Below are 20,824 nucleotides of genomic sequence, written 5' to 3' on the forward strand. Positions count from 1 at the left end.
CACTTACCTGAGCTATGGGAGCAGCCGGGCTTTCGCACAGATCCCAAACCCTGTAGAAGCAGAACATATGCAGACCCACAAGCCTGGGGTGCAGATAGATGTGAAGGAGGAGGCATGCGATCATCCAGTAATCCACAGATATCAGAGAATTCAGAAGCCTGGACTGCTTTGGTGACAGGCAGCAGATGTTCTGCGCTGCTTGGAGAAAGTCCTGTCAGTAGCGTGGGCAGAAGTTCTTCCTCTGTGCCTCGGTGCTTTGAAAAAAAAAGAACAAAAAAGAGGATCACAGGGGTCTGGCTCAGCAAGACACTGAGATTCAAGGGACACATGACTTGATCAGCCGGCTTTGTAAAGCAGCTGTCTTGTACTGAATCACTGGTACATGGACCTACTGACATCCAAACAGGTTAGATATGGGCTAAAAAGACTTTACGTTCACTCTTAATAGCTGTTCAAAGGTAGGGTGATAAGAGAAGTTGTGAAAATATCAGGCAGAGCAATTATAATCCCCAGTTCATTAGCCATCCCTACTTCTCATATAATTCTGATGCGACCAGAATCGCCTTCCAGGTTCCCAGGACCCTGCAAGCAAGAACTGGGCTGGAGCCAATGTCCAGCACCAGCAGAGCTAGCAGATAGAAAGGCAAGAGGGAAGACTACAGCCCATTCTAGAAGGAAGCCATCAAACACTCCCTTTGCATCTTGGAGGAAAAGCATGGGGGATTTTGGTATGTCAGTTGGGGTCTGGGTGCTAGGACACGTGATAAGGCACACACAGTATCAAAGCTAGCTTAGGACAGTATTTTCATAAGCTGGTCTTGTCACAGGGCTTGGAATAACACTTTTTGAAAATACAAGAGCATGGGGCTGTGATATTCACCACAAAAGCCACTACCACACACCCTGCCCAGAGCACTATGGCTGCTGAAACAAAAACACACACACATTCCTGTCGTGACACTGGTTGTGGATGGCAGGCTACTTTTCAGCTCCACAGCTGGTAGCCTTGTCTTCTCCTCACCAAAAGGGTCTTGCTGCATCATTATCTTCCTGCCCAGGTGTTCTGACATTTAATATGCTCTCTGTAAAAGCACCTGTTACCTTGTACCAAAGCAGTTACACGACCTGCCCAGGCCTGCTTCTCAGAAACCACCATGACTGAGAAAGAAGCTCTAGGAGACACAGCAGTGCACCTGGCCAAATGCAGACCCAGGAACAAGGCATTTCAGGCTGGGAGTTGGAAACTCTTCCATGCCGCGTGCTGCCATAGCCTCCCCGGTCTGTCAAGTCTCCTCTCCAGACGTCCTGCCACTGTCCCAGCATCTGCCAGCAGTTCCCAGGGCTTCAGAAAGTCAGAACACCTCACGACCACAGAAGTTTCTTATAACTGGAGGGGTCAATAAAATAGCTGAATTAAATCCTGTGGGCAATATGGTGTTGTAATGAGAAGATCCTTTACCTCCAGATGGTTTCTGCTCCCTCCACGATAACTATGGGCAAAGTATGAACATCACCATGGGCACAACTAATAGTGTTCATATTATTCCTCCTCACAAAGAGGAGCAATCATGATGGTACAAAGAGGTTAGACTGCAAGGATGTTGTTGTGTATTTTGCAGAAGACTATGGCAGTGGTCTGTTTTGGAGCTATGAAGAACAACTTTGTTTTGTTAGGAGATGCATTTCCTGCAAACGAAGCACATCTGACACAAAAGAGCATAGGGACTGAGTGATGAATGCACTGCCCCTGCATTACCCTTCTCTGGTCAGAGTCCCTTTGACACAGAAGTGTTGCACAAAGTATATATACACTGTGTGAAAGAAACACAAACTCATCAGAAGTCCTCCAGAGATATGAAAGGACAGATGATAGCAGCATTTTTGGCTGAAGACAGGGTTTTAACGCTTCCTACAGGCAGCAATCTCTGATGGTCTTATGTGGGGTTGGAACAGCGAGAGCGTGTAGAGAAAAGCGTGGGTTTTTAATCAGCTCTCATAAAAAACAGACAATGCTATAAAGCACCAGAATGCCACACCACATACTGCCCTCTTTCCCAAGCAGGGAAAGCAGAAAGCTCTCACTCTTCCTGCCAAAAATAACCTCATCCATAGCGCAGGAAATCACAACTTTCCATCTTGAAAGTATTACCAAAATGTCCTTCCAGCCAGCACTCCTCTGCCTTCCCTGCTTCATTCTCAGGCAGATTTCTGTGTCCTTTTGTTATTAAAAAACCTCCTGGATAAATAAAAGGACTTTCTTGGTTTTCCAAGGGATTCACAGCTGACATTTTGTCTACCCACATGTCTGGTCCCACTTAGGCATAGCCCCCCTGTAGTGCTGGGGACTTCTTCAACCATTTCATTTACACTCAGTCATTGAATTCAGTTCATAATGAATTGGGTGTGAACTGGTTTTGTCATATTGCTCATTTTTATTCTTTGTCACATGTCTTAGCATTTTTTTCTTCTGTTAGGTAAAGCCCCAAATGTCCCTGGCTAATAAATTATAGAAACTGTTACTCCTATGGCAGCAACACCCTGAGGACCCACTCATGCTATGGTCACTCAACGCCATAACAACGCCCAGCAGGAGACAGCTTGAAGCCCAAAATCTCTAATTTCAGTTGAGAAAGCACTAAGAAACAAATGGAGCAAGGAATTCTGAGAGGGTAGAATGAGCTTCATAAGGACAAGGAAACGTGCATATTTGCAGTCATCCATAATTGACATGTTCAAAGTCTCTATTCTCTAAGATGCACACAGAAAATACGGATAATAACTGTACTGCCTGCTGACAATTTGTGTCATGTTCGCTAATTTTCTGGCGGCCAATTAAATTTGCATATGACCTGAACAAACCAGTGCCATTAATTCGTTTATGAAGTTTATGTAAGTATTTGTATTATCACTGAGCCAGCCAAAGAAATCCATGATTTAATGTAAAAGCTGTGTTTAAATGAAATGTACAGTCACTGTTCATACAAAATGATTGCCAGTGGAAACAACTCCCACCGTGGAGCTGCTAATTGCCCTAACTTCATGAACCAAACACTGGATCCAAGGTCTCTGTGCTCCAACAGCTTGACCTTGCTGCTCCACGGTGGGTTATGGGGTGTGGATCACTGCGTGAGTGAGCTGCCCGTCTCCCCCTGCTGCACGGCATGTCAAGCTGGGTGTCCTGCTTTCAGCCAGAGGTGTCAGAAATCCCTCAGGCAGGCTGGGATCCCTTTGGAGAACTGAGACACTGCAGGGTGAGATGTTTGGTCTGAAAAACCTGGCTTCACCCTCTGCTCGGCAAAGAGATTGGTGCACTCCCAGAGGTGCTGCTGGTGCTCATCCTGGGGCTGAGGGCTGCAGATGCTTGCCCAGGAGTAGAATAGCACAGCCTGCCTGCCCAAATCCTCCTGCAAGGTGAGGTGGCTCAAGGGCATCAGGCACCAAGGGTGCACCAGGCCATGGCAGCATAAAGTGTCAGGACTCGCCAGGGCTCCTCCTTTTGCCTCATTTTGACAGAGATCAGTGTTTACAAAAGATGCTCTTGATAGGAGACTGTACCCCTCTCTCCAGAAAAAAAATAAAAATAAAAATAAAAATTAATTCTGGAAGGTAACTGCATGGACCTGGATCAAAAACAGGACAACAGAAAAGTGATTCTCACCTCTGCAACACGTAATGTTTGGGCACCCAAGTTCTCTATTGGAATCCAGGCTCCCGAGTCTGATCTACTCCTCAGAGCAGGCACCACAACAGCCAGCACTGCAAGCTGAGTCTGATTACAAGCAAGAATCTGACCACAAAATGAAAATAAATAAATAAAAATAATAATAATAATAAAATCTGTCTCCATAGCTTAGGCTTTTAACTGAATGAAAATGGTGTGAAAAGAGGGAATCGTTTATCTTAAACTATTTTTTTTGAGTAATTGGTGCTTTGTATAAATGTATAATGTATAAGCCCCAAACAGTCTCAGATATTAACTTTAATTGGTGCAGAATAAAAAAAGGATAGAAAAAATAATATTAAAATATTATTGACTTGCTACCAATAAAGACATGACCCTTAGACAAAGATTGGTAATAACCTTATAATTATAAACAGTTCCAGTATCCTGAGAGGCGTCCAGGTTTGCTTGATTTACGTACCAGAAGAAACAAAAATTGTTTAAATGTTGCCCCGCTAATTTAATTAACAAAAGTCCGTCATATGTGAGAAGTGAATTCAACAAATAAAAATATGGGAAAAATTATTACTTAGTTCTACATTGAGGAGCAATGGTAAAGGAAACCTGAACTTCACGTGATATTGCACCCAATAAACATCAAATGATTAATTGTACTTTGAGTGTTCTTAAAAGCCTAAAGACTTGCACACCACAAATGCATCTAGTGTGACTTGGTAAATATTCATTAAAATGCTCCAGCAAATAGTAAGAAAAAAAAAAAAAAAACAAAAACAAATAGATGGACCAGACACTGGATGGTGACTCATGCGTGACTTGTGCGTGTCATTCTGCATCTATTTTTCTATCAGAGTGCAAGTAAATTCCACTTTTATTGAATATAATATAATTTGAATATACATATTGAATTTAACTTTATTAAAACGGATGAGAAGCTAAATACAGGAACAAAAAATCACGACGTTTATTTCCCAGAAAAATTCAAAAGCTATAATTAATGCCTACAAGACGAATCCGGCCATTTGGATACGACGGCTTGTTTTTTATTACTAAATCAATTTAATCCTGCCCGGGCTGCATTTAACTACGTCAGAAGACGAGGAATATATGACCATTTACTTGAGTAGTAGGAAAATCGGCGTAAAAACAAGGAAAGAGTCTAGGAGAGGACTGACTTCAGGAGATGGTCTTGCCTGCAGACAGCTGCGAGCTGCTCCCGGTATGTGCAGCTGGCGGTGGCCTCCTGGCACGGCACTGGGCATCGACAAGGCATCTTCTCTTTTTTTGGGGATCTCGAGGATTAAATAATCCGTACGGTTTTTTCCTTCTGGGGGTCTTGCAAGGAGGGATACCTCGGGAGAAATGCTGCCACGCGGTGCTGACAGCGAAACGCTGGCAGCTTTGCTTCCTTGCTCGGTGCCGGGCGTGCCAAACCCTGGCTTTTTATCCTAAAGGTGAAGCAGCAAGAAGGGTATCTGGGCCGGTTTTCCCAGGAACAGCAGCTCTGAGCGATAACAGTGGGCCGAACTGTGTCACCCCGCGCACACGACCCAAGCCCCGAGCATTTATTCCCGTTCGGCTGTAAGAGGCTACAGGAATGCTCGAATCGCAGCCTCCCAGCCCTAAAGGACACGGGCTTTTCCCCATAAAAGGACTATGGGAGAAGAAGGGGATTGCCTGCCAGCTATTAAAACCCTCTGAGCTAATTTGCTAAGAGTTTGTCAAGTCGGTAAAATTAAACCCTTCGCTGTCAGCGTTATATTTGCACATTCTCCGGGCTTAATATTCGGTTGGGTTCCAAAAATCATTTTTTTTTTCTTCACCAAATTATAGTGGCATATCCTTCTGTCCCTGCAGTCCATAAACATCTCACTCTCGACACCTCAGCAGGCTCCTGACGTAATTTACAAAGCGATTTGGGGGCTGAGTGCTGCAGGAGAGGCTTACGCGAGGTCTCCCGGGCACATATGGACGAATCCTGCCTGGGGCTTGTCTCAGAGGCACGCAGTTACAGCTGCGGTTACATCGGCCTGGAAATAGGCTGTTATTATTTAAGAAATTGGGTCGAAACCCGTTCAAAAGCAGACGACCTGAGATTTTCCTGCAAAACCAGCGAGCTGCCCAGGGCACCTTTACATTCGTTTGGTGCGCAGCCAAGGAGAAGCACGGCCGAGGTGAAAGCCACGAACCACATCTTCCCCGCCAGCAGCAGGGTCGGAGGGGGGTGAAACCCCCTTGCAGGAGGAATCCCCGTTTGTGCCATGGCCATCTTCCACCCGCGCCCCTGCGAGACCCGGCAGGAGGCTCTGTATTTCTGTAAGCACGTCGGGAGGTAAAATAGGGACGAGTCTGGTGAAGAAAAAAAAAAAAAAATCTGAATAAATACAGCAAAGGTACTGTGTCCCAACTGTGGGGCAGCCCTGGGCCATGAAACTGAGGAAGGTTTTTGGGGCGGGTGGCAGGGACAGAAGCGAGTCTGCCCGGCAGGAGCAAATCCTACCCTGGAGGAAAAGCTGGAGCATCGCCTTCTCCCCGTGGGAGGCAATCCCACCCGGGAGACCTTTTTTATATATTATATATAGGGTGAGTGCCCTTGAGAGAGGTTTTGCAGCCGTTTTTTTTCCTCTGCGTGTGTGCCGTCGACTCTTTCCTGAAGCGTCGTGGCATCCTGGCAGTGCTTCAGCGAGCGGGTTGCATCGCACCTGAAAAGAAGGATGGCCCAGCTGATTGCATTAATAATAATAAATTAAAAAATAATAATAATAGGAAAAGGGGCCGAGGGCAGGGGCAGCGGCGGCGGGCAGTGCGGCCGGGACGCCTCTAGATGGGGCAGCCCGCCCGCAGGCGGCCCCGGGCGCTGCGGAAGGCGGGCGGGGAGCCGGGTCCCCTGCAGGGCTTCGGCTGTATCCCGGGGGGGTCTCCAAGGAGGGTCCCCCCCGGGGAGAGGCAGAGATGGGGCAGAGAGGGGAGGCTTCATGCTCGGATTCCCCTCCGCCGCAGCCGGGCGGGCTGTGCATCCCCCCGGCGGTCTGTCTGTCCATCCGTCCGTCCGTCCCGCTGCCCGTCTTCCCGGAGGGTCGGGGGGGGCTCGGTGGGACCACCCAGCAGGCCCCCGGGCTCCGCAGCCCCCCGCCGGCCTCCCCCCGCCGCTGCTCGCTCCCCAGACGTTTCCTCCCCCGAAATGTCCTTTTTTTTTTTTTTTTTTTTTTTTTTTTTTTTTTTTTTTTTGTCCGGGAAGAGGGCGCAGAGATAGCCCGGGGAGGCTGAGGGAGGTCGTGGTGGTGGGGATAAGGAGTGAAAAATAAAATTAAAAAAATAAATAAAAATAGAAAGATAAAAAGAGAAGGGACGGCGGGGAGGGAGGCTCGGTAAATCAGCGAAGAATCGCAACCACTGTGAGCTAACCGCAGGTATTTCCAAAAGCTTGGACGCGAAGCCCCGTAAAGCAGGGGCTTGGGGGGGCTGCAAGATGGCTCATCCTCCTCCTTCTCCTCCTCCTCCTCGCCGCTCCCCGGCCCCATAGCGGCTCTGCCCCTACACCTGAGCGGAGCCTGGACGAAGGAGCGCACCCCACTATTCCCCGTCCCCTCCGTGCCCCAAAACCTCCCCCCGGCCCTGCTCCCCCACCTGCCCCGCCTGCCCTTCTCCTCGTTCTCACCCCTGTGCACCCACACGTCCCCTCTGACGCCCCAAATTTCACCCCTCGTCTCTCCATCACCCCTTAGACTACCCGCACAAGGCACCTTCCTACACATAAGAGGATCGATCAAGGCTCCCCTCTTATTTCCTTCCATCTCTTAAAAAATCCCCTCGGATGTTTTCCGGCTGCATCGTGGCACAGACGGCAGAGCCGGCAGCTTCCAGGGGAAATACCTGGGTGGGAAAACGGGAAAAAGAAAGGAGCCCCCCCAGGGTTACCGGCAGGGAAGGACGAGCCCTCTGCTCCTTGAGCCAGGCGAAGACCATCTCCGGCGAGGCGCTGCGTACCGAGGCGGGGTTATCTATTGTCTTCATTTATTTTTTTTCCGCTAAGAACGATGTGGGAAAACATTTCTCTCTCGCCAAAGTCGTTGAGAACCGATTCCAGCGGAGCCGGAGGGTGCTGGAGGTGGGCGCACGGCCGGGCAGGAGCAGGTCAAGGGCGTGTGGGTGCGCTTCGAGGGGCGAAGCCGAGCCCGGGGGCACCGTGCGGACTCGCTCTGCTCCGCTCCCCCTTGCCCCAAAATCCCCGGGTGCCGTCCTCCCGCCCAGCAGCATCCCCCCGACGGCTCGGCCCCGTCCCGCTGCACCCCCCTCCCCACACACACACCCGGCCCCGCCGCGGGCCGCAAGGGGTTAACCCCCGCGGCGCGCGTCTCCCCGCGGCGGGGAGCCAATCGGCGCGCGGCCTGCGCGCCCGCCGCCCAATGGGAAGGCGCGGGGCCGGCGCCGTCGCGCGGCGGCGAGGGCCGGCGGCGCCGGCGGGAGAAAAAGCAGAGGGCGGGCGGGGGCGGGACAGAGCGGGGCGGAGGCAGCGCCCGCGCCGCCAGGGACCCGCGGCGGAGCGCGGCGGCGGCGGCCCCGGCGGCCCCGTCCCTATGGGCGGGCGGGCCGGTAGCGGCGCAGAGAGGCTGCCCCCGCTGCTGCCCCCGCTGCTGCCCGGCCTCCCGGCGGCGCACCAAGGCCCGGCACCGGCAGCGGCACCGGAGCGGCCGGCGGCGGCGGCGATGCGGTCGCCCAGCTGAAGGCGCGGCGCCGTCGCTGCTCGCTGTCGCCCCGCCGGGCCATGGCCGTGCGCGGCGGCAACGCCCTGACGCCTTTCTCCATCCAGGCCATCCTCAACAAGAAGGAGGAGCGCGCCCGACACGCGGCGGGGCGGCCGCCGGGGCCGCCCGGGGGATGGAGGCTCTGCGGGGCTGCCGAGGGGCCGCCGCTCCCCGCCGGGGCCGGGGCCGGGGCCGGTGCTGCCCGGCCGGCCGCTGCCGCCCCGAGGACGCCGGCGAGCTGGGACTCGGACTCGGCGCTGAGCGAGGAGCCCGAGGGCGAGCGGCGCTCGGAGGAGGAGGGCGCCGGGGGCAGCGGCCGCCCCGCCGAGGCGGCGGGCGGCGGGGGGAGGCCGGCGGCGGCGGAGGCTCAGCCCCCGGAGGCGGCGGAGCAGGACAACGCCGGGCTCAGTGACAGCGAGATGTCGGCGGCCGTCTCAGGTACGGGCCGGGCCGGGAGGAGGGGTCGCTCTCCGGTGGGTCGCGGGTGGGAGGCGGCCGCGGGGCTCTTGTGCCGAGGGCCCGGACCGGAGGGATGGAGGGGAAGGGGTCGGAGAGGGGCCGAGCCCCCCTTCGAGCCCAGAAGGCCGAAAAACCCCCGGTGCCGTCGGGCCCCCGGTGCCGTCGGGCCGGAACCGGCGACCCCAGCAGCGGCTCCCGGGGCGCGGGGGACCGGGGGATGGGGGCGTCCCGGTGGCTGCCCGCCGTGACCGCCGTGCTGTCGCCCTGCCCGCAGATCGCAGCCCGCCGGAGGAGGAGGACGGAGCGGGCAAGTGCGGGAAGCTGCTGCCGGCGGAGGACGAGGCGGCGGCGGCGCCGAAGCCTCGCAAGAAGCGCTCCCGGGCCGCCTTCTCCCACGCGCAGGTCTTCGAGCTGGAGCGGCGCTTCAACCACCAGCGCTACCTGTCGGGGCCCGAGCGGGCCGACCTGGCCGCCTCGCTGAAGCTGACCGAGACGCAGGTGAAGATCTGGTTCCAGAACCGGCGCTACAAGACCAAGAGGCGGCAGATGGCCGCAGACCTGCTGGCCGCCGCGCCCGCCGCCAAGAAGGTGGCCGTCAAGGTGCTGGTGCGCGACGACCAGAGACAGTACCACCCCGGCGAGGTGCTGCGGCCGCCCTCGCTGCTCTCCCTCCAGCCCTCCTATTACTACCCCTACTACTGCCTGCCCGGCTGGGCACTGTCCACCTGCGCCGCAGCCGCCGGCACCCAGTGAGGGGCACCCAGCGTGCGCCCCCCGCAGCACCCCGGGGAGCCTGTCTCCCACTCCCCCTGCTTCCCATCCACAGCCCCCGCCGCAGCTCTCGGTGCCTTGGACAGTATTTATTATTATTTTATTGTTATTTTTATTATTAATATTATTTGGACGGTCCCTCACCCGCTCCTCTCCCAGCGTAGGACTTCTCGGCCACCCCCTCGCCCCGTCCCCACCCCGGCAGCCGAGGACTCTTGCAATTCGGCACGACTAGTTCATGGTATCCATGTTGTCAGTGTATTTGGTGTAGACTTTTTTGTTTTTTTGTTTGTTTGATTTCGCTTCGGATCGGTAGAGACTCGATCTTGTGTGGGAGAGAGAAAGAGAGAGAGAGAAAAAAGGAAAGGAAAAAAAAAAAAAAAACACCATCAACAACAAAACGCCACGAAACCAAATGCAGCTCCAAAGAGGAGATCAAGGACTCCCTCGGTGGATTGTAAGGAAGCTTTTTTTTGACGTCTGTTTGAGTCCTTGGTCTTCCGACTCGTTGCAAACTGAGTGTGCCTTGTATGGTGCTGAATGTAAGGAAGCCTCTTTCAGATCCCCCCTGCTCTTGTTGCCCATGTTATTCCTGTACTCCATGATCCCTGGCAAAGGATAAATATGTCACAAAAGGGTGAGACTTATATCGCAACTCCAGACTTCTTTTTTTTTTTTTCTTTTGTTTTGTTTTGTTTTCCTGAGATCTTTCCGTGTTCGGGGAGGGAGGAGTTACGGATTTTTCGCACTTTCCAGTTGTATTAAAGTTGTTGTTATTATTATTTTTATATTCAATGTGAATATTTCTAGTCAGGCTTTAAAAAAAAAAATCGATGTAACGGGAAATTTTAATACCAACAGTGCCTTTCACAGTTCTTCTGCAGCCCTCTCCTTCAGGGGCGGGGATTTCTGATCTGCTCAGCAATGTAATTACACTTTCTTTCATTCAAGGTAACTCATCGCTTTTTTTTTTCTTTATTTTTTTTTCCTCCCTTTCTCTTTTAATGGCACTGTGCACTCAACTAGAGTATTTACTTCAAATGAATTGTGAATGTTTGTAAGCTACCCGCTGTACTTTTTTTTTTTTTTTTTAATTTATAAACTTTAGTTTAACACCTCGCTCTGCCGCGTGTGTCGTTTCTGAGGGCTGGCACGGATTTCCCCGGCAGCTTTTTCCCTCTCAGCTCTGCCCCTTTCCCTCCGTGCCCTGCTCCAAGGGCACCGGCAGTGGCTCCGGATCCCCCCCGGGGGCTCGGGCGTGCAGGACACGATGCTGTTCGGTCTGTCCGGGTCAGAGGGGAGCCCCCAGAACCCCCCAGCTCCCGGAGAGGAGGCTCCCGAGCGTATCCCGGGGAGGATGCGGCGCGGTGCGGGCACCCCGGGACCGCCACGTCGGTTTTCCCGTGCCAGGGGCTTGCCCGCATCCCTCGAAAACCCAGGCAGCTCCTGGGGGAAGCGGATAGTGATCGTAATTATTATTCCTCCGCGTCTGCGGGTTATTCCCTCTCTGCTGGAGCCTGCAGCCGGGCTCGTCCCAGCAGCCCGAGGCCGCACGGCCACGACAGCCGCTTGGGGCAGCCTCCAGCTTTGGAGAGGATTTCCCGGGGCCGGCCCTACAGTGAGCCGGAGCCGGCCCTACAAGGATCCCGGGGCCGGCAGCGTTCTGCTTGGGGCAGCTTCCCCCCCAGGGGGACGGGACGGGCAGGGCAGGGATGCGCAGCCCCTCGTTTTTCCACACGATTTTGCCTCGCCCCTCTCCCGGGCACCCCCCCGGCTCCCCGCAGCGAGCAGCCCCGGGCGTATTTGCAGCCCCACTGCCCTGCTGCCGAGCCTCGAGTCCTCCGAGCAGCCCCAGGAGGCCTCCGGGCAGCTTCCTCGGCAGCCGCCTCGCCCCCCCAATTGTTATTTCTCTCTGCCCAGGCTCTGAGAGCAGCGCTGCGGGCTGCGGCTCTCTCCCAGACAGGCTCCCCGCGGCGTGGGCAGGGGTAGAGGTGCCGGGGGCGAGCGGATCGATCCTAAAGCTGTCGGTGTCTGTGGCACGGAGGGCTCTGCTCTAAGTTTGGGGTTTTAGCTGTGCCCCGCCGGGTGGGTTGGAGCTGAGGGAAGGGTGGTTTACAGCGAAAATCTTGGCGGATGCGGGAGGAACGATATTTATTAGCCCCGATCCTGAAATACATATTTTTTTCCTTCCTTCTTTCCATTTTTGTTTTTATTTTATTTTTTATTTTATTTTTTAACCATCTTCTCCCGCCTTTCCCACCGCTTTCCCTCCTGGGAAAACGAAAGCTGTAGGTGGCTGGAGCAGGGATGGCTCCGAGGGGACAATTTGCAAGAGCGGAGGGGCCGGGGGGGGACACGAAATTTCTGTCGCGACCGGGGGGGGCTTTCGGAGAAGCTGCTCACTGCCCCTCTGGGGCTCCGGGATGGAGAGGGGGGATTATTTCGAAGCCTTTCCCGTAGGTGACCGGGTTTTGTTATTTTTCTCCGTGCTCGCTGACGGATGGAGCACTGCAGGGAATCGCCTGATGTGAAAAGAAAGCGTCGGTCAGGAGAGCTTCCCCAGGGCCCTTCGGGTTGTGGCAGTGGGTAACAGTCGCGGGACAAAGCCGCAAGCTATTTTTCTTTGAATCTAGTAAAATTAAGATGCGTTTTGTTCGAGGCAGAGATCGCTGAACAAGGTGATCCGGGCGAAGTTAGCCAGGAAGATAGGATGAGGTTCGATATCGAATATTTCGGTTTCGTTACTGCAATCGTTTGGCGTTGGCAAAATCCGGTATTGGCGGAACATCAGTGTTTTACATCGAGGAGGGTTAACTGATAATTTAATGCAATTTTACGTGAGTTTGGAGGCTTTTCTATTCCTGCTTCTACCGATAATTTTACACTTTGAAATATAAAGCAATCGCTCCGAGTCTTTTTCTCTTTTCTTAATGACAAACCCCCCAGTAAACCGCGCGTAACTCTACCAAGGCCAAAGGAATCAGTCCGGATTTTCGACGGTTCAGTTCACAGCAAAACCCGGGCTTTAGCATGCTCTCTCCATCCCACCCCCCGACCACATACTCGGCTCTGGAGCACATCCACTGCTGCACCACGACAGTAACCTCCCTATCGATATGTCCCAGCCTCTCTCCCCGAGCCCGGATCGGTGCGGGAGCCGTGGGAACACTTTTCCATCCGGCCACCGGCAGGCTACGGTCAGAAAAAAAACAGTCGCAACAGGGAGAGAGAGAAACTACCGCAGCTACGAGAAATTCGATTGTTGAAATGTAATGTAAATTGTGTATATCTTTGCATATGTCTCCACAGGCGCTCGTGTTTGTGTATGAAACGCTCGCACAGGCGCAGAGACCAGCTCTGCGCCCAGAAGGCTGCCTATATTTAGATCCCTCCTGCTCGCTCGCAGGGCAATAAAACAGGAAACCACGTAGGTTTCCCTTCTCACACGCGCTTCTCAGGTAGAAATCAGTGCAGAAGAAGGAGGTTCCGGGCTCGGGTGCTCGGATGCCCGCCGTGCCCGCTGCCTGCTCCCGACGGCGCGGCACCTGCCCGGCCTCCCGGCGGCAACCGGCAGCGGAGGGCAAAGGTGGCCTGGGGGTTAAGGGCCTGTTCTCGGCCGGAGAGGGGTTTTGCAGGCCCCGTTCCGCTCCGCTTCTCCCGTCGGAGGGGAGAGAGGAGCCCCGAGGGCGGCCACACGCCTGCCGTCGAGGGTGGCGGGGTGCCCGGCCGGGAGGGACCTTTCGCCACCGCCTTGCAGCTGCGAAGGTGCGAGGATCAAGCGGCTCCGTGAGACGGGGTTGAAGGTGCCCGAGCGGGCGAGCAGCGCTGGGAACTCTGCCCGAGAAGGGAGCGGGGACGCTGGGCACCGGGGCGGCCCAGACGGGCATGAGCGGGAGCCCCGGCGCCGGGCAGAGCCGAGCCCTTGGAGGGAGCTTGGAGGGTACAAAGCCAGAGCCCTGCGTTCAGGGGAGTCCAGAGGTGGTGACAGCGGTTGTGGCAGCGGGGGGCTTGGTTTTGGCCGAGGTGATGTCACAAATCCTGAGCGCTTCTTCCTCGTCCCATCCCCGGGGCAGCCACCACTGCCAGCCTTGACGAGTCCCTTTCTCCTGTCCAAAAGTCTCCCAAAAATGAAATGCGGGCTGTGTCCTGCCATTGCCTGTTGCAGGGGGAGCGGCACCAGCAGCCAGGGAGCAAAAGCAGCGCGTCCCCTGCTGAGCCACAGGGCGCCGGGACCCCGCACCGCACTGCGCCGGGGCAGCGCTCTCCAGCCTCAGCAGAGCTCCCCCACCCCCGGGGGCTAGCAGAGAGGCCGGTGGGCGAGGGGGCTCTACCTGGATCCCCCCCTCCCGGCTCGGCTGGAGATGTCTGAAGGGCCCTGCGCACCCCGGGTGCCGCATTTCCCCCCGACGGCTGCCGGTGCCTTGGCGAGGAGTGGGCGGAATGTCCCCCGCAGGTGGGATTTGCTCTTTTATTTATTCCTTTATTTAGTTTTATTTTAAGTATTGGCATTTATGGTATTTTCTTTGCAAAAAGGAAGGAGCCTGGAGCTGTTGGGAGGAGCCCACGGAGCCGAGAGGGAGGGCACGGCCGGGGGGCGACAGTGGCGGTGCCCGGCGCGATCCGGCACCATTCCGGTGTAGGGCAGGTGGGGGGGCAGGGCTGCCCCCTCCCACCCTGCCCAGGGCTCGGCCGGGGCCCTAGGGACCGAGCAGAAAGCCCAGGGGAGCTTTAGTCCTGGAGCTGGGAGCTCTTGGCTGCCCAGAGTCCGTGGAGAGGCTGGGGAAGAAGGATCCCAGCCTCCTCGCCGAGAGGTGTGACCCCATGGCTGGTCCCAAAAGGGATCCTGGAGAGCAGTTCCACTAGCAGTGGGCTCATTGGAAATAAGAGCGGGGACTGCGGAGATGCGGCTTTCGCATCCCTTGGGCTCTCAGGTGCGCCCGTGGCTTTTAGCCTCAAGTGAGGCTCAGTAGCAAAAGAGGCCGGCGTTTGGGCTCCCCAGAATCTCCGCCGGTTAGGGACACCGCTGGTGATAGAATATAAACCTATGTATTAGGGCTCGTGGATAATTCAAACATTTTTTCAACTATTATTATTGCTCTTATTTATTTTAAAAAGAACCCAAGGCGGGGGCTCGGAAGGCTCCACGCAGCCTTTTCTTGCACGGCCGACTGCACAGCAGCCCAGTGCTCCCCCCCCCCCCCGCGAGCGAGGACGGCCAGAGAACAGGGAACAGGGCTCTCCTGGGACACAAGCCCCGAGCTGAAAAACGGTGGCAAGGCTGGGAAAAAGCACAAGTGCCTGTCCTGCAGCTTCTCGGGGCCGGACGGCAGCAGCGGGCGAGCGGGGGCTCGGTTGGACAGGGGCAGAGGGGCGGCGGGGTGGGTAGGGGGGGGTTATTTGGGGCTAAACTGGGACGAGAACTCATGGGGCAGCAGGCGGCTGCTGGGCGGCGCGGGTTGCGGCTTTGTTTCCTCGATTGCTCTGTGGGGAAAGCAAATCCTGCAAGCGATGATGGCTCAGGAAAAAAAAAAAAAAAAAAAGGAATAAAAAATAATAAAAAAAAGCTGGTTCAGAGGCGAGCCCTGCCTTTCTGCTCCGGAGGGAGGTGGCTGCTTGACGACCCCGCTCGCTGTCGGTGTTGAGCTCCCCGCTGCAGCCGCCCCATAGCGGGACCCCCCCGGCCCCAGGCTTTTCTCCGGGGCAGGGGCAAACCCAAACGCTCTGCCCGTGGATCCGCGCTCCGAGCAGCCGGGGAAAGTCTTTGTGTCGCAAAGGACTCGAGTGATAATTAGGGATGAAATGCGCGTGGAGAGGACTAATATTATTTTTGGCTTGGGTGGGAATAATACAGATTTGCAACCCGTAAGAATAAAGCCGGGGTAAGACTGGGAGAGGAAGGAGGGAAGGGAGGCGGCTCCGATCGCCGCCGGCAGCACCGGGTGTTGATGGCGAGCTTCGTGCCGGGCTCTTCGGCTTGGGACAGCGACGGGCAAACGCTGCCGTGCTTGGGGTCTCTGGGGAAGGCGGCCGGGGCAGGGCTGGTGCCGGAGCAGGGGCAACGGGGCCGTTTGGCTCTCGGGAGGCTGCCGCGAACGGATTTACCGAGTCTGCGGTGCCCAAGGCGATCAGAGCAAACAAATATTGTGCCTCGGCTAACTAAATAATAATAATAATAATAATAATAACAAAGGGTTCATTCTCAGCTCCATGTATTCGGTTAGGAACAAATTGTAATCACAAACGGGGAATTTCTGCGGCCGCACCGCGTTTTCCCAGCGAGCGCACCGAGAAGGGAATATCTGCGCTCCTCTGCTGCTTACAGGCACCGCTCTGCAGGGCTGCGGGCTGTCCTTTTGTCAAGGGTCTCCCAGGTTGCTTTAATTTCTTACAAATCTGGCTAATTTATCGGATTTAAAAAAAAAAAAAAAAAAAAAAAAAAAAAAAAAAAAAGATTCCTGGAAGAAAACGACGCTTTTCCTCTCTCCCAAGGCGCTTTTCCTCTCTCCCTCTGGTGCGCCGTGGGTTCGCGGAGCCCGGGGAGCTGTGCATGGATGGCCGTGTCAGGCTGTTGGGGATCACCTTGGCATGGTTTGCCAACAACGCCTCCAAAAGACGGTGAAATATCCGCTTCGCCTTTGCGAACAACTGATTTCGCCGAAAAAGGATTAGAAGCGAAGGGAGAGGGCGCAGGGAAAAAAAATACACACAATTCAATTTCCAGCCATCGCCTTAAGGGGGGAGCTTTAAAAGGAAAGAAACGACATTTTCTCTCGGAAAAAAAAAAAAATACGCAAGCCTCACAAAGTGCAAATTGCTTGCGAATTGGTCTCGCCTCGGGAAGGATCCCGTGTGCGAGGAGCCCCTTGGCCAGGAGGGCACCGGGGGACTCGGAGGGAGCGGGATGCCGGCCGTGCCTTCCTGCTGGAGCAGGGGGCTCAGACGGGTCCCCCTCGGGGACGGCATCCCCCAGCAGCACCCCACGGCCTCTGCCCTCCGGGGGGTGCCCGCAGCACCCACGGGCGCCCCGAGGTGCTGCCGGCCTCCCTCAGCCGGCGGGGAGGGTGCCCTCAATGCCAGGCCTGTACGCTTGGAGCTTGATTCCGCACGTCAAGGGTAATTTCTCCATACAACTTAATGGACGCGGCTTGACATCCATAATGATCGCTAATCATTCAAATTATTTTTGCTAGCGCCCAGACATGTTCCAGTTGTTGTGATAGATCGCGTTTCACCCATAATGACGGACAATTACCATTTCTAATTCGCCGGCTTTTGACACCTAAATCCACCCACCATATGTGGCTGAAACGCTCGGCGGCGAGGCCCCGATGCCGTTTGCACCGAGCCCCTTCTCCTCGAGGGAGGGCCGGCCTCCGGCCTCCACGGCCTCCACGGCCTCCACGGCCTCCACAGCCTCCCCCTCGGCCCCCTCCCGAACCCAAGCCCCTCCGGCTGCCTCTTTAAGGGGCGATCGGGAACGAACGTCGGAGAAAACCCGGCTGGAAAACCCCCAAACCCGAGGCGCCTCCGTGGGCTGGTTTTCCTGGCTCTCCTCGACGTGAGGATGCGCAGGGGGACAGAACAGCAGGCTCGGGGGGAGGATCAGTGGTCAAACGAAGGGGCCCGGAGCCACTTTCCGTTCAGAGCATCCCCGTACCGCCGCTCCATGTCCTGGAAATGCGATGCTCCCGACGGCCCCGGCCCCTCCGCACCCCGGCTGACTTTTTAATCTATTCCTTTATTTTTCACGAACACCTCCGTGCCAAGCGCTGCAGGGCGAGAAGACCCCCTCGCCGCCGTCTCTGTGAGCCCTAAATATTTCTGCCTCCCTGACGGTGGAAAAGTTCCCTTGGGCAGGGATAACAGCCTGTGGGTATCCCCGGCACAGTCGCCAGGCAGGGCAGCGAGGAGCAGAGGAGGGATGCGGATGCTGCCGTTCTCTGTCTCCCCACGAAATGCTCTCGGACGCGGCCCAAGGCCTAACCAGAGACAGGGCCAGGCAGAGCCACGCGTGTTTGGGGCAGACCCGAGCCAGGGCTGCCCGCCCGTGACACGCCCGAGACGCTGCGGGATCGCCCTGCTCCTCGTGGGGCATCCCCTGAGCGACCCTACAAAAACACCCGCGGACTCGTCTCTCCTATTCCCTGTTTCCCTCGTTTCCCCGACTCGCAAAAACTTCGAACCCACGCGAACCCGACAGCTCCGCTTTAACTACTTTTTTTTTTTTCATTGTTCATTTTCTCTTTTTCTTGCTTCTTTCTATTATTCTTTTTGTTATTTTCTTTTTATTTTTTCTCTTATTTTTTCCCATTTTTTCTTTTTTTCCCCGTTTTCTTTTCATTTTTTTTTAGTTTTCTTATTCCCTTTTCCTTTTTTATTTTTATTTTTTTCCTTTTCATTTTCACTCTTTCGTATTTTTCCTTTTTCTTTTTTTTTCTTATTTCTTTTTTCTTGTCTCTTTTTGTTCTCTTTTTGTTCTCTTTTTTTTTTTCTGTTTCTTTTTTCTTTTTTCTTTTTTCTTTTTTCTTTTTTCTTTTTTCTTTTTTCTTTTTTCTTTTTTACTTCCTTTTTAAAATTTTCTCTTTATTTACTTTTTAGTTTTCTTTTTTTTCCTTTTTCTCTCCCTTTTCCTTTCCTTTTCCTTTCCTTTCCTTTTCCTTTCCTTTCCTTTTCCCTTTCCCTTTCCCTTTCCCTTTCCCTTTCCCTTTCCCTTTCCCTTTCCCTTTCCCTTTCCCTTTCCCTTTCCCTTTCCCTTTCCCTTTCCCTTTCCCTTTCCCTTTCCCTTTCCCTTTCCCTTTCCCTTTCCCTTTCCCTTTTCCTTTTTTCTTTTTCTTTTTCTCTTTCTTTTTCTTTTCCTTTTCCTTTTCCTTTTCCTTTTTCTTTTTCTTTTTCTTTTTCTTTTTCTTTTTCTTTTTCTTTTTCTTTTTCTTTTTCTTTTTCTTTTTCTTTTCCTTTTCCTTTTCCTTTTCCTTTTCCTTTTCCTTTTCCTTTTTTTCTTTTTCTTTTTCTTTTTCTTTTTCTTTTTCTTTTTCTTTTTCTTTTTCTTTTTCTTTTTCTTTTTCTTTTTCTTTTTCTTTTTCTTTTTCTTTTTCTTTTTCTTTTTCTTTTTCTTTTTCTTTTTCTTTTCCTTTTCCTTTTCCTTTTCCTTTTCCTTTTCCTTTTTCTTTTTCTTTTCCTTTTTCTTTTTCTTTTTTTCTTTCTCTTTTTCTTTTTTTTTTTTTTTTCCCTATTTACTGCAAGACACTCCCTGACGGCAGCGCTGCTGCCCGGAGCTGCGGCGAGGCAGCGGGGGCCGAGGGGAGCGGCAGGGCCGGGGGGGTGCAGCCAGTGGGCAGAGGAAGGGCTGCCCTCGGGTGACAGCTCGGGGCGGTCACAAGGAACTGTCAGCGACAGGAGAGTGCTGAATTTTGACAGATTGTCGCAAGTCCCGCCTGAACTTGGCACTCCCGAGGTGACTCCAGCAAAACGGCCCCGCCAAGAGCAAGCCCGGTGAGCCAGGCACTGAAGTGTTTTGGCCACCACAATGGCTTTTAACGAAGAAAGCTGGAGATTTTCTCCTTTTCCATGAGTTTTCAAATTAGCACTTGCGTGGGTCGCCTGCCTGAGTTTTCTTCGTTCCCAGAGAGGTATTTTGCTGAGAAGGAGCTGGCTTCCAGTCAAACATCCATGGCGTGGCTGAGGTGTATTGCAGTTTCTCCAAGAGCTAAGCACATCTCTCACACTTTTTACAAGTCAAATATCAGGTACCGAGTGACCAGCTTCTGTGAGGGAAGGCAGCCCCAAAGCACATCCCATGGCAAGGCACTGGTGCAGCCAGGGAGTGCTCAAGCAGGATCCCTGCCCTGTCTCCTTGTCCCCATACCGCATGGAGGAAGTGTTGTGTCCCCTCCCGTCTCTTTGCTACCTGCTGTCGGGGTGCTTTAACCCTTTTTTTCTGGAGGGTCCCCACCAGTGCTTGCACTGCCTGGCTCCTCAGCCAGCTTCTCATCCTTTCTCCTCTCACTCCCACTTGATCTTCTCCTTTCTAGGTCAACTGGAGAAGTGCGTAAGCTTGAGCAGCACACAGCACCTTGGTAGAGCAGCATCGCTGCAAAAATCAGTCCCTGTTCAACTGCACTGCTTTAGGATGGGGTCTGGCCAGGCCGTGGAGCTGAGGTGGGAAGAGGGGTTGAGGCATGGAGCAGTGCAGGGTCAGGCTTTCTTGGGGAAAGTCATGAATCTCCCCATTTCTGAATTGTTTCTGTGATGTGAGATGGGATGGGATAGGATCAAACTGCTACAGCATGGGTCTCACCAGGGATCCCTAGAAGACTGGTCTCATGGGACTCACTGCTCTGCTCCCTGCTGCCAGCAGCAGTGCCTGACCACCCCACCTGCTCCCATCCACCAGTGACTGAGCACTGACTCCCCCCTAATCACTACAGTTTTGTAGGACAGGGCCCTGCCTCTGTATCTCCCTGGCAGCACCAAACACTGTGTGCTTACCTGGCTTTGGAGTGTGTGGGTCAGAACAGGGCCTACAGCCCCACACAGAATTTCGACTTTCTTCTCAGCTGTCTTCCTTGCTCTTTATTTTTTTTTTTTTTTTCCTCCCAAGGACAGGCTTTTGTGCCATCAAGTTAGCATAAGGAAAAGTCAGAGCAATTCTAAAGAGTCCTTGCTCAAGCAATGAAGCTCATTGAAAGTGTTTCTTGGTTGGAACCAGGAGGGTCCATGCAAAGGACCAGTCCCGTGGCCTTCCCCAGGAGCAGGGCTGGGGCTCAGGTGCTCAGCAGCATGAGGGAAGTCATCAAGAACACTCCACTAAGAAGCCCCAAACTCAGCAGACCAGGGAGTGTTAATTGCCATCATTGGGTTTGGACATAGTGGTGTGGTTAAAGGGTCATTAAAGTCTTTGTCCCTACCGAGACCTTTCCAGGTGTCTGGACTCCAAAAATGGTTCATTTCTGCCAGGTCTGAGCTGGGGCTTTGGCCACAGGTTTTAAATCGTGTTTGCTCTTTCATCACCCTCAACCTCACATGTTAGTTGTAGTGAGCTTCCAAAAGCAAGCAAGAAGACAAAACCATGGCATTTAAGAACTAATAAATAAACTTTCCTGTATGCCTTTGATAAAGACTGAGCTCTTACTATGACTCACTCTAACCAGCTATAGTGAGAAGTGATATAAGT

General features: G+C 53.8%; 1 protein-coding gene across 1 annotated transcript; it reads left to right on the forward strand.

Moving 5' to 3' along the window:
• Positions 1-8,444: 8,444 nt before the first annotated feature.
• Positions 8,445-9,636, forward strand: NKX3-2 (NK3 homeobox 2). Its single transcript, XM_032185955.1, is given in 3 exon segments — positions 8,445-8,762; positions 8,765-8,812; positions 9,073-9,636. Coding segments are annotated over 3 exon segments (930 nt in total).
• The last annotated feature ends 11,188 nt before the right edge of the window (positions 9,637-20,824 follow it).

The sequence above is a fragment of the Aythya fuligula genome, chromosome 4, assembly GCF_009819795.1.
Source record: "Aythya fuligula isolate bAytFul2 chromosome 4, bAytFul2.pri, whole genome shotgun sequence".
NCBI classification, from domain to species: Eukaryota; Metazoa; Chordata; class Aves; order Anseriformes; family Anatidae; genus Aythya; species Aythya fuligula.